At 37.6% G+C, this 13869-nt stretch overlaps 1 protein-coding gene across 7 annotated transcripts in view; it reads left to right on the top strand.

The window, feature by feature from the left end:
- MPDZ (multiple PDZ domain crumbs cell polarity complex component) overlaps positions 1 to 13869 on the top strand; it is a 170091-nt gene that overhangs the window by 73362 nt on the left and 82860 nt on the right. For 6 of the 7 annotated variants that reach the window (XM_047767639.1, XM_047767642.1, XM_047767645.1 and 3 more), the window contains exons 11-17: positions 1991 to 2174; positions 2999 to 3088; positions 5864 to 5973; positions 8467 to 8613; positions 9480 to 9644; positions 11723 to 11911; positions 12991 to 13200. In XM_047767639.1, coding sequence (XP_047623595.1) covers positions 1991 to 2174; positions 2999 to 3088; positions 5864 to 5973; positions 8467 to 8613; positions 9480 to 9644; positions 11723 to 11911; positions 12991 to 13200 — 1095 coding nt within the window. The remainder of the gene's footprint in view (positions 1 to 1990; positions 2175 to 2998; positions 3089 to 5863; positions 5974 to 8466; positions 8614 to 9479; positions 9645 to 11722; positions 11912 to 12990; positions 13201 to 13869) is intronic. The other variant, XM_047767641.1, reaches the window with a different exon arrangement.

Here is a 13869-nt window from a genome sequence, read left to right on the forward strand (position 1 = left end):
GCCACCTCTTAACTCTTTTCCTGTGATAATGAGGGACCAGAGCCAGCCTGGGCCTTAATTTAGGTTTTGGTGATTTTGTCTCATATATGATGGATGTAATTATATTTGACAGACACTGCTCCCATGAAAACTTGAATTTTTTATATTTATTAGTCACTTTTTATTAATAAGTATACCAGTTTCTGAGTATCTTTACAGTACAGTGCCATGCAAGTAATTTCGGAAAAGTAGGTGTCATTATTCTTGTATTACACATGAAGAAGATACTGAGAAGTTTGAACTAAAGTCTAGGTTTAAAAGTCTGAAATTAGTCCATTATAGCAATTTCTTCTATGCTAGTACTTACTATCTCAGAACTTGGGGCCTGGAATGTGTTTTTTTTTTTTTTTGTCTTTTTGTCTTTTTGTTGTTGTTGCTATTTCTTGGGCCAATCCCGCGGCATGTGGAGGTTCCCAGGCTAGGGGTTGAATCGGAGCTGTAGCCACTGGCCTACGCCAGAGCCACAGCAACTCGGGATCTTACTGTAATACTTATTCATTTAGTAAGTATTTGAGTGCCTAATGTGGTCAAACTATACTGAGAAAAGCATGACACTAACAGCGTTTCTATAGCCATTTTTTTTAGCCTTGTCACAATTCAGAAGGAATATCAATGACTTTGAATTTCAACATTAAACTTATTTTTTCCCTTTTCAAACTGTTTTCAAGTTTTAAGAATTTTAAAAAATAAGATATTATAATCTGCATTTACTAATTCCAGAATATAATTTTCTTTACAAATAAATTTAGACATATGAGCCAGTTCCGGTTTGTGAATATTTACTATGTGAACAGCACTGTGTTTTGATGTCCTCTTGGAGAATACCGTCATAAGCCAAATAATGGCAGAAACTGTAAAATTAAACTTCTGATCAAGTGCTGTGAAGAAGAAATGGTAACTGGGGCCTGGGCATTAGTCAAGGACATCAAAATAGCATAATTGTAGAAGTGACTAAGTGAGAACTGAGAAGTTAAAGCAGTTATAGGTATTTTCTAAGTGAATAGATGAGAAAATATGGGCTGGAGTTGGCTGTCCAGAGAGTCTAGACTGAGGGGACAGAACTTACAGAGACCTCATGCCTGAAGGGAGTGCTGAAGGTCACAGGAATGGACATGGTCTTCTGAGGCTGGGGGGCAGAGTAAGCATCTTGCAGGATGAGGTCGGTGGTGGGAGGTCAGGTTGACCCAGAGCATTCGAGGCCATGTTGAGAATTTGGAGCATTGTCTTAAGGAGTGTTCTGTGGAAAGCAATGTGGGTGATAGGATCTTGTCTGTAGTTTGGAAAGATGAGTGGGGCATCTTCAAGTGTGTTTTTATTTGTGAAATAGATAAAAAGGGAGATTTTTTTTTCTTTTTAAAGAGGCAAAGAAGTAAACTTTGCTGTGCTGCAAAAATTGAAGGAACAGTGTATATCAAGTGTAGTTAAAATTTTTTAAATTACGAAAAGGAAAGTAGTTTTGTCCTCTTTGTCTTTCCAAAGCCAATGTGAGTATGATTTTGGAATTCGTCAGCACTCTCAGTGGCCGCTTGCTTCACTGCCTTCTGTACTTCTACATCCTGCATAGTACTGGTTTCCAACTTGACTGTGCATTAGGATCACATGATAAGTTTAAAACTAATATATGGCAAAAATAAAAGAATATTTTAAAAAGTGTAGCTTCCTGGACCCTTTCCTAGAACTGCTGGCTCATAATTTCCAGAAGTGAGACCCCTTAGTCTGTATTAAAACAAAGGACAATAGTCCTGACACAACAATCTGGAGTGATTCCCGTGTGACTCATCTAGTACTGGTCCCCAAGCAGGTGTTTGTCTGTTCCCCAGTGAGGGCAGTTCTTGTTCCCAGTTCTCTTGTCCCTGACAACTGGTGACCATGCATTTGGTGATTTGATAATGCAAATATCATATTATTTTTTCTAATAAAAAGGACATTTTTAAACATATGCTTATCACAGGTAGATGGCACAAACCTTCAGGGTTTTACCAATCAACAAGCAGTAGAGGTGTTGCGACACACAGGACAGACTGTGCACCTGACACTGATGAGGAGAGGAATGAAGCAAGAAGCAGAGCTCACATCAAGGGAGGATGTCACCAAAGACACGGTTTTGTCTCCTGCTGATGGCAGTGTAAGCAAAGGTAAGGTCACTTACTCTGGTTTTTGGCTAGACTCTTTCAAATCACTTGATTTTTTTCTAATTCTGAAATTATTAAAGAATGAGTTTTAGTCTTAACTATTCACCATGAATGAAATAAAAAGAGAACTTAATGAAGTTGGGTTTAAGTGGAACCAGAGATGTGTCCATTAACTATAGAATGAGCTTCTTTATAAAGCAGATTTCTGTCGTGTTTTATTCATTCACCACTTCTCATGTGGAAATGTGTGCAGTCATTTACCTTTTTGTCCTTGCCTTCCTTTTGGATGTCATTGCCATGTTTTCTCTTTAGGGAGGACCTATTAAGCCTAGATTTGTGTATGACCTCCCCATAACATTTCTAATTCCCAGCTTTTTCCCAAAGGAATCAACTCTGATTCCATGTTTTGGCTTGGCTAGCTCAGCCAGTAGAGCATGAGACTCTTAATTCCACAGTTGGAAATGTCATTCATAAGCTGTTTGAACATGTGTATCTCTGAAGATTACCAAATCCCTGTGTAGCTCACCGATGTGAGGGCTTATTGGTAGAAGTCAGGCTTTTGATTAGAAAGTGCTGTTTCATTTTTCAAACTGTTGACCATTCTGGCATTTATGCCATACACGACTGATTGCAGACTAAGAGAAAGGGAGGCCAGTCACAGGCAAACTCTATCACTTCTTTGTCCCATTAATGGGAGAACTTTCCTTTGAGTACATGTGGTTATTGAAAAGTTTTTCCAGGGGTTCAAATAAATATAGTGAGATTTGAAAATTTCAAGTGTTTAATTATATTATAGATGTAAGTACTAAAATCTTCTTATCTTAAAGAAAATCATGAAGAAGGTGAAGATTCTTTACAAGAGCATAGAAGAAATACCAGCATATTACCAGTTGAAGAAGGTAAACACCTGGAGCCAGGTTATTATTATTATTTATTTATTTTTAGAAAGTGATTTTTATACATGTGATTCAAGCTCTATGGATACACTGTAAAAAACTTTCAAAACAGAGATTCGTGAAAGTCCATATTTACAGACATGATTAATTGCTCTAGTGGGTTAAAATTGTTTATAACCGGCAGATTTTTATCACAGAGTCAGTCTTTTTTCTTCTTTTTAACCAGAACTTTTAGGAATCATTCAGTTACATCCATGGTTTTATTTCAGACTCCTTATTTCTTAGGACATGCCTTCATATCTCTCATTGAGCAATAAAAATAAATATAGTAAAGTTTTAAAGTATGTTTTAAAATGAAAGCAAGAGTATCTTTAAAGCATAAGCTCTTTAAGGTATGAAATTATCTTTATTCGGGGGGGCTTTTTATTCTAAATGTTTCAAAGATTCTAAATTTTGAAAGAAGCTATACAGAGGAATTATTAAGCCCTTCTAGGACTTCTCTAACGATAAACCTAGACACCAAACTGTTTAAAAAGTTTTTAGAGCTTCAGTGTTTTAATATATATACAGTTATGCCAGAATGTCGCTGCCATCTTTTTAGACTGGATGCTGTATGCTTCCCTGACATGTCGTATTGCTGTAGGCATTTCTTAAATTCACTGAACAAAGACCAAGATGGAGCTTCCTTAGGAGAATTCTGCCCTTCCTTAAATAATTATATTGAAGCTTTGTAGTTCTTTAAAATACTCACTTTTTCATTGTTAAGGTTTTTTTTCTGCTGAAAATTGTGATTTACCTTTTTTGTTTTAAAAGACTATTTCTGTTTGCAGTGATATTCAGGAGTGAGATGTGTAGGATTCACAGATGTTAATCACATTCTGCCATTTTTATGCTATTAGGTGTAGAAATTGTTTAGGATAAAGTGAATATCAAAAGTAGTGAGAAAAGATAAAAATGCTTCAAAGCCTAAAACTTAAAATAGTAAGAGGACAAGGGTGTGGGGAACTGTCTTAAAGGCTCAGCCATCGCTTTTGCTTTGGTGAATGTGCATATATGTGTGGGGCATGGTTGGGAGAGGGTGTAGCCTTACAATCATGATTCCCACATTCATTTTAAAATAAAGGAAAAATGTCTGCATCTACTCCAGTGCTGGTCCTCAGACAAGGGATAGATGTCATTGCCTCTTCCACAGAAATTTGACTCATTATGTGAGCCCGGAAAGTCATTTGACTTCTCACTGTCAACACAAGATGGGGCTTTATTATATTTTAAATATTCCTGAAATCTTGGGGCATTTGGGAAATGGGGAGAATGGAGACTTGTGTGCCTTTAGACTGATTGTATGAATACAGATCTCAGCACAGCAGCTTCCAGATCCCACACTTTCTCTACTCAAAATCCCACCCCGCTTAAATCACTGCCTGCCTGTGTAAACACAGCAGGATCAGAGAACGGCTTTATGGGAAGGATAGTGCCCTCCTCTTTCTAACTCTCACCAGGTCGAAAGATTTCCTGTAATCTATGTTCACCCTGCACATTTATCCCTCTCTAGACTGAATAGAAATTTGAAGAGAAAACACTCACTTTGGGGGGGCTAGTCTCCAGATTTTTAAAGAAATATATAGTTTATTGTTCCAGTTTCTCAAGGAGAAAACAATCATTTTATTAATTGAAGGCATAACAAACCTGAAAAATAGGCCTGGAGTGAAAGCTCATTTATTCCACTAACAAGGAGGCAGTTAATGAGAAATCTGAATTTTAGAATACTCTTTAAATTTGAAATCTGAATGCTAGAAGTGATAAACAAAAAATCTATAATTTAGGGAGTGATACCTTGTAGATTTTTTTTTTTGTCTTTTTGCCTTTTCTAGGGCCACTCCTGCAGCATATTGAGGTTCCCAGGCTAGGGATCTCATTGGAGCTAAGCCTACGCCAGAGCCACATGGGATCCGAACTGTATCTGTGAACTACAACACTGGTCACGGCAACGCCGGATTCTCAACCCACTGAGAAAGGCCAGGGATCGAACCACAACTTCATCGTTCCTAGTCAGATTCGTTAACCATTGAGCCACAATGGGAACTCCTAGATATATATATATATTTTTTAGAATACAATCTTGATGAGTGAGAACTACGAGATACGGCAATCTTTGAATATGACTTAAATCCTTCTTAAGCATTTTCTTTTAGCTACGTGTTTCAATTCAATATTGATATCATTTTGTATTTTTTTCTTTCCCTTTTGTCAGCATGATTGCAGTTATAGGATTTTAATTTAATGTACATTTTCCATTTTTAATGTTTATTTTTATTTATATTTTCTTATTGTACATGGACATGCATATATTTTTATTAATTTATTGTGTTTATTTTTGCTAAGATGTAGTGTGGTCCCTTCTTTACTCTGTGGATCCAGATGAAAATGAAAGAGATAAACTAACATAGAAGGCAGTATTGCTTTTTTACTATATCATCACCAGAAGACCTCAAAATGAATCCTGGAGCTCCTGGGAGTCCTTGTTCTCATAAATAAAAGATAGTATATGGTACTTTAATGGAAATGTAACCACCTAAAACATAGCTCTTAAAAGGGAATAGTGTTGGAACATGAAGAGGATAGGATTCTAAATTGAATTATTAAAATGTGTAGAGAAATAAGAGGAACTCATGTAATGGCTGAAGATTCTGACTTGGTATGATAGGCAGGTTCTGATCACAGTGTCCCTGGTATAGAATGTTAAGATATGGAGATTTTTGTAGTATGTCACTAGCTTAATTGTGTTCACTCTTTCAGGGTATCCATCACTGTTGGCTGAGAGAGAAGAAATAGAAGATGCACAACGACAGGACACTGCCCTGCTGACCAAGTGGCAAAGGATTATGGGGATTAATTATGAAATAGTGGTGGGTTAGCTCACCGGCCCTAACTTCCTAACTCATGAACTGTATTTGAGCATGAAGTTCTTGACAGTAATAAAGGTCATCATCGTGAAGAGTCCTAGAGAAGTAGTAAATGCCCAGGACTTTTTTTGAAGACCTAAATGTGCTGATTCAGATGTTAAAAATATTCAAGTTGGAGAAAGTTGGGTGGTAACCAAGGATGCTAAAATATATGGGATGGATGTTTTAGAACTTATACTCCACCCTTTCGTCTGACAGTGGTGTATATTTATTGATATAAACAAGGGTTTTTCTGATTTTTGTTCCTAGGATTTATGGAAAAAAATCAGAATGGAATGACAGAATTTACTTAAGAATAAAACAAAAATCATCATCACCTATGTACAGAATTGTAAAAGGACCTTCTCCTTTATCACAATATCTTATGCTTTTATTCTCTTTAAGGGGTTTTATTCTGCATGCTTTCCTCATATCACTTATGCCATAGTGAATGTTTTATGTTTATAAACAGTTTGCCTACCTAATGTAGCAGTTGTGATCTGCTATCCTAAAAAGAGCTTTTAACCAAGTTGACACCAATTTTAGGAATTTCAAAAAGAGTAATTCATTACTAGGTTAGGTAGAATTCTTCATATTCTCATAATATTCAATAACTCTAGATTAGAAGAGATAATAGACAGCCGATAATGACATATAATATAAATAATAACTAACATCTATAAAGTACTTTGTGCCAAGCCAAGTAGTATTCTTGTTTCTTTTTTTTTTTTTTTTTTTTTGGTCTCTTTAGGACTGCACCCATGGCATATGGAGGTTCCCAGACTAGGGGTGGAATCAGAGCTGCAGCTGTCACACGATGGAACAGCCACAGCAACGTGGAATCTGAGCCAGGTCTACTACCTACACCACAGCTCACAGCAATGCTGGATCCTTACCCACTGAGCAAGGCCAGGGGTCAAACCCACGTCCCCATGGAAACTAGTCAGGTTTGTTAAACACTGAGCCATGACAGGAACTCCCACTTACTGTTTCTTTTAATCTTCATAAAGAACAGTTTTTTTTTTTTTTAAACACTCAAAATGGTTGAAGGTCAAACAAGATTTGAGTAAGTACATTTGCTATTGCTGTTTCAAATGGAGTAATGGAAAAGTACAACAAGGTCCAGCTTAATTTTGCTTTAACATGAAAAACAAGCTGGGGGATTCCTTCTATGGGGTAGAGTTAAACCTGGCTGGCAAGCATAAGTGAGATTGCGCTTCTTCAGGTGGTAGCTGAAGAGTGAACAATACCCTTTCACTAACCATTTTGTCACAGAGGTCAAGACCTGAAACTGAACCTTTGTGCACTGCTCTCTTTGTGACACTTCCAATAATCTGTCACAGGTTAATTTACTATAAGAAAGAACTAAGGTATTTACTGACCCTCATCAGATGTGGGTAAATATGACATGGATTGGGACCTCAGATTGTTTTTTGTGGAGTTGTACAGCATAAATGAAATCCTAGGAGGAGTGTGTAGTAGAGAGAAGGATTGATGGACATTATAAGTAGGGACCTGGCGGGCTGCTTGGAGGAAGTGATTCCTAAATTGGATTTTAAGGAGTGGCGGAATTTCACCCAGCATTAGATCTCAAAGTGAAATAAGGCAGCTTCTGATGTTAAACCTATGCTTGTTACCATTGAGATTTGTAAATGGTCTTTTGTAATGAAACAATATTTTCTCTACCCTTCGGTGTCCTTAGCTGTAAAGGGGATGAAGTAGATCATGTTTAGTATACCTTCTGATTTTAATATTGCCACAATTGGACTCTTTGTGGATATGATGATTTCCTAACATTCTTCACTGTTGAGTGTAACCATCAGAAATAGAAAGCTTATTCCCGGGTTTTAAACTTCGACTTTTAAAAACATGTTGCTTCATAAGCATAAGGTCAGCAGCTTGGGCTTTAGGTTCATGATGCCTTAGTTAAAGTACTAGCCATTTCTAGCCATGTGACTCTATCAAAGGTAACCTCCCAGAACCTCATTTTCCAAATTTGGGAAACAAGGATAGACAGTATACCTGCTTGTGAAAAGTAAGTGAGGTAATCTGTGTAATGGGGTTGGCATGGTCCCTGGCCCATGGCAAGTGCTAAGGGTGTGTCTTTTCTTATGCTGTTGTGTGACCTCAGGCTTTTGATTTCATGCTTGGTAGCTTTGGCTACCTTCCCTCTGTTATTAGCATCAGCAGGCACTGCAGAATGTCTTGGGTGCTTGCACTTGACTGCTTCTCTTTGGTTTGTATTGGTTCAAGAAACCAATAATCATCAGTACTCTTTCCGAGGCAAAGCTCCAAAGTTTGCAGCTTTACACTAAAGTTTTTGAAGGTTTTGTGAGAAACTTGATCTGGGGGTGGGTGCAGGGGTGGGTTGGGGAACAGTGAACATAAAATGTATACATGAGAAGAGAAAACGAAGGGAAGAATATTATAGTTGTGATGATTTTTTTCTCCTTTCAGGTAGCCCATGTGAGCAAGTTCAGTGAGAACAGTGGGTTGGGGATAAGTCTGGAAGCCACAGTGGGACATCATTTTATCCGATCTGTTCTACCAGAAGGTCCTGTTGGACACAGCGGGAAGCTTTTCAGTGGAGATGAGCTGTTGGAAGTAAGGAGCTATTTCATTTTCCCCTCTGTAAATAAAATTCTGAAAAGGCCGTGGGAGGCTTAATGTGGTGAATAAGTAAGCTCTTATTTTAAAGTTCCTCTCCAAAGTGTTCTTGAGAGAGATGTAACAAGCAAAACCCCACCCAAAGCATAAATTTCAAGTCTGTATGTACATTGATTTTCAGACCTAATTCCATGTGTGCTTTTTGTTTGTTTTAGGTCCAGAGAATTATAAAAACTTGCTTTAAATTTTTTTAAACCTTCAATTTTTAGAATAGGTAATGTATTCACATGTTTCAAAATCACAAAGAAGACAAAAGAGACACTATAGTGAAAATCTCTTATTTGTCCCAGTCAACTCACTTCTCATTACCCTTCATTAAGTGTAACCCCTGTTATAATTGGTTCTGTGCATCTCTCAGGTGCTTTTAATGAATAAGTGAGAAAATTTGAATATATTTGTTTCTCACAGCTTTCAAAACATACTTGCATATAATCAGTGCCATTTTCTGTTTTGATTTTTTCACTTAATGATACAAAGTATCATCAAAAATAAACTCCTTTTCCCTTCATCCTTTGGAAATGATTTTATTAACTCTCTTTCCAGACTCTCACACTGGCATATGGTGGAACATGGTTGAAAGCTAGTGATTTTTCCTGTGAGTGTTTTAGAAGGTGCAGTTCCAGCAAGCCTCTTGTGTTGCATGTAGATTGTTTTAGGTAACACCACTGCAGGTACAACTGTAGTTCTGAGCACAACTGAGCTGTGTACTCCCCTTAGTACAGTTTATTTAGTAAAAAAATCATTTTGAAAAGAGTAGTCATGTTAGTCATTTTCTTTCTTGGACAACCTCTCTTTTTGCACAGGTGAATGGGATAACTCTCCTTGGGGAGAATCACCAGGATGTGGTGACTATTTTAAAAGAACTGCCTATAGAGGTGACAATGGTGTGCTGTCGTCGAACCGTGCCACCCACCGCCCAGTCAGAATTGGACAGCCTGGACTTGTGTGACATTGAACTAACAGAAAAGGTATCAGATTTGCAGATAGGAGACTAACCTGAATTATAACAGAAAGGCGAATGGCATTTAAACCCTTTTAAGCCTTTTTCCTCTTACTTGGTATTTGATTTCTTCGCATGTCCCATGGCTTGTAGGATAGACTTTAGAGTCAGACAGACTGGGTTTGAATTAGGCTTGGCACTTACTAGCTCTGTGACCTGGTCAAGTCCCTTCATCTTTCTGAATCTCACTTTTCTTTTCGTAAAATATAAGTCCTGATGCCTGTCTTGGAAGGTTGCCCTATGGGTTAACTAATATAATAATATTAGATATTATTGTGCACTATGTGCTTGTATAATTTATTCACATTATTCTTATGAATGAGACACTCATATTGTTTGCCTTAACAGACAAGAAAATTAACGTATGAAAGTAGTAGGTATGTAGTACATATTTAATAAAAGATACTTTTATGTAACCTCCCCAGCTCAGTGATAAGAATGGGATAGATAAGAAACATAATTCCAAATTATATAGAAATCAAAGCCTAGAACCATACAAACCCAAATACATTTTCATGTGATATAAATGGGGTTATTACAGTAAAGCAAGTGGATGTATTTGCATCCATGGTCCTACTGTGCAATAATTGATGAAAAGCATAGATAGTAGTTAAACTAGAATGTCCTCTCAAAAACACATTTTTTTCTTATTTAGTGTGTCCAACATGTGAACAAAGCTGAATTAACCTAGATTCACTGTAATATGTTTTTACTGTAAGAAGTTAATATTTAAACCCCTGTTTCTGTGCCAAATGCTTTCAAATGTTACCTCACTTAATCCTCAAAAATTCTATGAGATGGGTAACTGAAGCCCAGGTTGAGAATACCACTCAGAGCAACACAGAAGCATCATAGAGATGGTCTTCAAGCCCAGGCCATTCTAACTTTGATCTCATCTCGCCACTGTGCATGTTAACTCATAATGAAATAATCATGTGCACAAGTCACATCATTTTAGTGCCCTTATCTGCATAGAGTGCAGAACTTCTACCTATAGCTATCTTCTCTTGAATTGTTACTTTTTTTTTTTTCTTTTCTAGGGCCATACCCTCGGCATATGGAGGTTCCCAGCCTGGGGGTCTAATCGGAGCTGTAGCTGCCGGGATACACCATAGCCACAGCAATGCGGGATCTGAGCTGCGTCTGTGACCTACACCCCAGCACACGGCAACGCCAGAGCCTCATCCCACTGAGCGAGGCCAGGGATCGAACCTGCAACCTTGTGGTTCCTAGTCGGATTTGTTAACCACTGAGCCATGACAGGAACTCCTTGAATTGTTATTTATAATAACAGTTCTTTTTCTTTAATATAAAAATACCTTAAGCCAGTAATACAGCATTGTAAATTAGCTATACCCCAGTACAATAAAAAAAAAAGACAAACAAAAAAAAGAATTACAGTATTACCATTGAAAAAATATTAAAATAGCCTTACATATTTTTTCTGATGACAAATGTGTTTCATTCACTTACAAAGTAAAAATTACCTACAATCATGCTGCTGAGATGCAATCATTATATATATATATATATTATTTTTTTTTGTCTTTTTGTCTTTTTGCCATTTCTTGGGCCACTCCTGTGGCATATGGAGGTTCCCAGGCTAGGGGGTCGAATCGGAGCTGTAGCCACCAGCCTATGCCAGAGCCATAGCAACGCGGGATCCGAGCCGCGTCTGCAACCTACACCACAGCTCACGGCAACGCCGGATCGTTAACCCACTGAGCAAGGGCAGGGATTGAACCCGCAACCTCATGGTTCGTAGTCGGATTCGTTAACCACTGAGCCACGACGGGAACTCCCATTATATATTTTTATAGGAGATCTTTGAACCATACATTTTAAATGCCTGTTACAAGTTAGGCATTTCTAATTTCTCCCTTAATTTATAAAGGTTTCATGATAAGCTGTTGCTGCTCTTGTATGTGAATGTTTTATTCTGGAGAGATGCTGGCGCTCTCCCTTTTCCCTGTAGCAAGTATGTGTTTTTGGTTGGTATGTGTTTCTAGTGCCTCTGAAATAAGAGCTGTCTGGTCTATTATGCAGCCTCACGTAGATCTTGGTGAGTTCATCGGGTCCTCGGAGACAGAGGATCCTGTGCTGGCGATGCCTGATGTGGGCCAGAATGGAGAGGAGGAGGTTCAAGGACCTTTGGCCATGTGGGAGGCTGACGTTCAGAACATAGAGCTGGAAAAAGGCAGTCAAGGACTTGGTTTTAGCATTTTAGATTATCAGGTAAATATATCCTACTTTTAACAGTTTTTTTTTTTTTTTAAAGATTACAGGTGCTAAATGTATATTGTCAAGAGCAGGAGAAAAGTAGATAATATCTTAGTGTCATCAGAGAGGTATTCTTTTTCTAATAAGTCTTTCCAAATGATAATTGATATGATTAATTGGTTATCATGAAGCATTTCTTTTCATACAGAATTCGTTGAGCTTTTTTATATTTCAGCTCTTGGGAATTTGAAGAATATGCAGAATATTTTTTAGTAATACTCTAGAAATATAGTTTTTTTTGTTTCTTTGGGGAAATGCCTAATTATTTTTATTTCCCTGCTCTTAATTGAAGGTTCATATTTGAGTGGTAAGACAAAGTTTTAAGTATTTATTTCTTTTGTCCAAAGTGAATGTAGACTTATAATTGAATATATTCTAAATTCTAATATTCTTATTATCTGATAGAATTTATGAATAATTTTAAATTGGTCAGGTGTGGCCTGCATCCTTATGTTCTGAGCTGAGTAACTGAGGAGAAGCTGAAACTGGTCTGATGAAGCGTAGCTGTTGCTCCTCATTAATTAGTACTGAGACGAAAGCCGGCTCAGCTGACTCCAGGGCATTGTGTTCTTCCTTGGGCCTCCTTCCTGGAGTCTGGTTCTAATGTTAATGTTTCTGTGTATCTAAAAACACTGCATCACCAAATATTGTATGCCCCCCCCCCCGACCCTACCCTCAGTACACTCACATTTACAGATGTCCCACAGCAGTGACTTCCTATCAACAAATGCTGTTGTTAATAATTCATGTATCTCTGGTGATAGTAAAATTGAAAGGTTTATCTAAAGTTACTTGTATAATTAAAGAGGTTAACTTAGGAACCATGGAAAGTGAGAGTGCCACTGTTGAGGATGAACTCCTCCTAAACTCTTTAAAATGCAAATAGCCTTCACCAAGATAATTTATTGGAAGTGCTGTATAAAATTTTTAAAAGACACTTGCAGCAATTATCATCCATTACAATTCAGAGTGGACAACCTGTAACAACATTTTTAAGTGTAGAAATCCTTCTCTTTCCTTTTCTGTTCTGTCAGGATCCAGTTGACCCAGCAAGCACTGTGATTGTAATTCGTTCTCTGGTGCCTGGTGGTGTTGCCGAAAAGGATGGACGACTTCTCCCTGGAGATCGACTCATGTTTGTCAATGATGTTAACCTGGAAAACAGCAGTCTTGAAGAAGCTGTCCAGGCACTGAAGGGTGCACCCTCAGGAACTGTGAGAATAGGAGTTGCCAAGCCTTTACCTGTAAGAATTCAGATTTTATTGGTATCTTTTAATTTGTAAAATGTCTTTCAGGCTTTTAGCTCATGTTTTCCTGAGTGAATCATGACATTGGGTACTTTTCATCTACATGATTATTAGCTCCAAGAGTATAATGAGTCTAATGATTTAATTTTGAGTAATATTTTTTAAAAGAATAAAGGAAAGGAGTTGCTACTGTGATGCAGTGGAAATGAATCTGACTAGTAACCAAGAGGTTGTGGGTTTGATTCCTGCCCTTGCTCAGTGGGTTAAGGATCCAGTGTTGCCGTGAACTGTGGTGTAGGTCACAGACGCGGCTTGAATCCTGCATTGCTATGGCTGGGTTTCGGCCAGCAGCTGTAGTTCTGATTCATCCCCTAGCCTGGAAGCCTCCACATGCCGTGGGTACAGCCCTAAAAATGCGGGAAAAAAAAAAAGATTAAAGGAAAGAAAACAGGAAGTTCAGAAATAAATTTCACACTTATTGTTGTATGGTTCACTTTTGACCTTTTTATTCAAAAGTAAGGTCATGATCAAAATAGAATCACATATTTTCAGAGAAATAGGCTTTAAAATATCTTTTCCAGTTTGGTGGGATATTAGAGAAACTAATGACATTAACATGGTAGAATCTTTAATTACAACAGAATAAAGTAGAATCTCTGTCTTATT

Source organism: Phacochoerus africanus, chromosome 2 (assembly GCF_016906955.1).
Source record: "Phacochoerus africanus isolate WHEZ1 chromosome 2, ROS_Pafr_v1, whole genome shotgun sequence".
Lineage (NCBI taxonomy): Eukaryota > Metazoa > Chordata > Mammalia > Artiodactyla > Suidae > Phacochoerus > Phacochoerus africanus.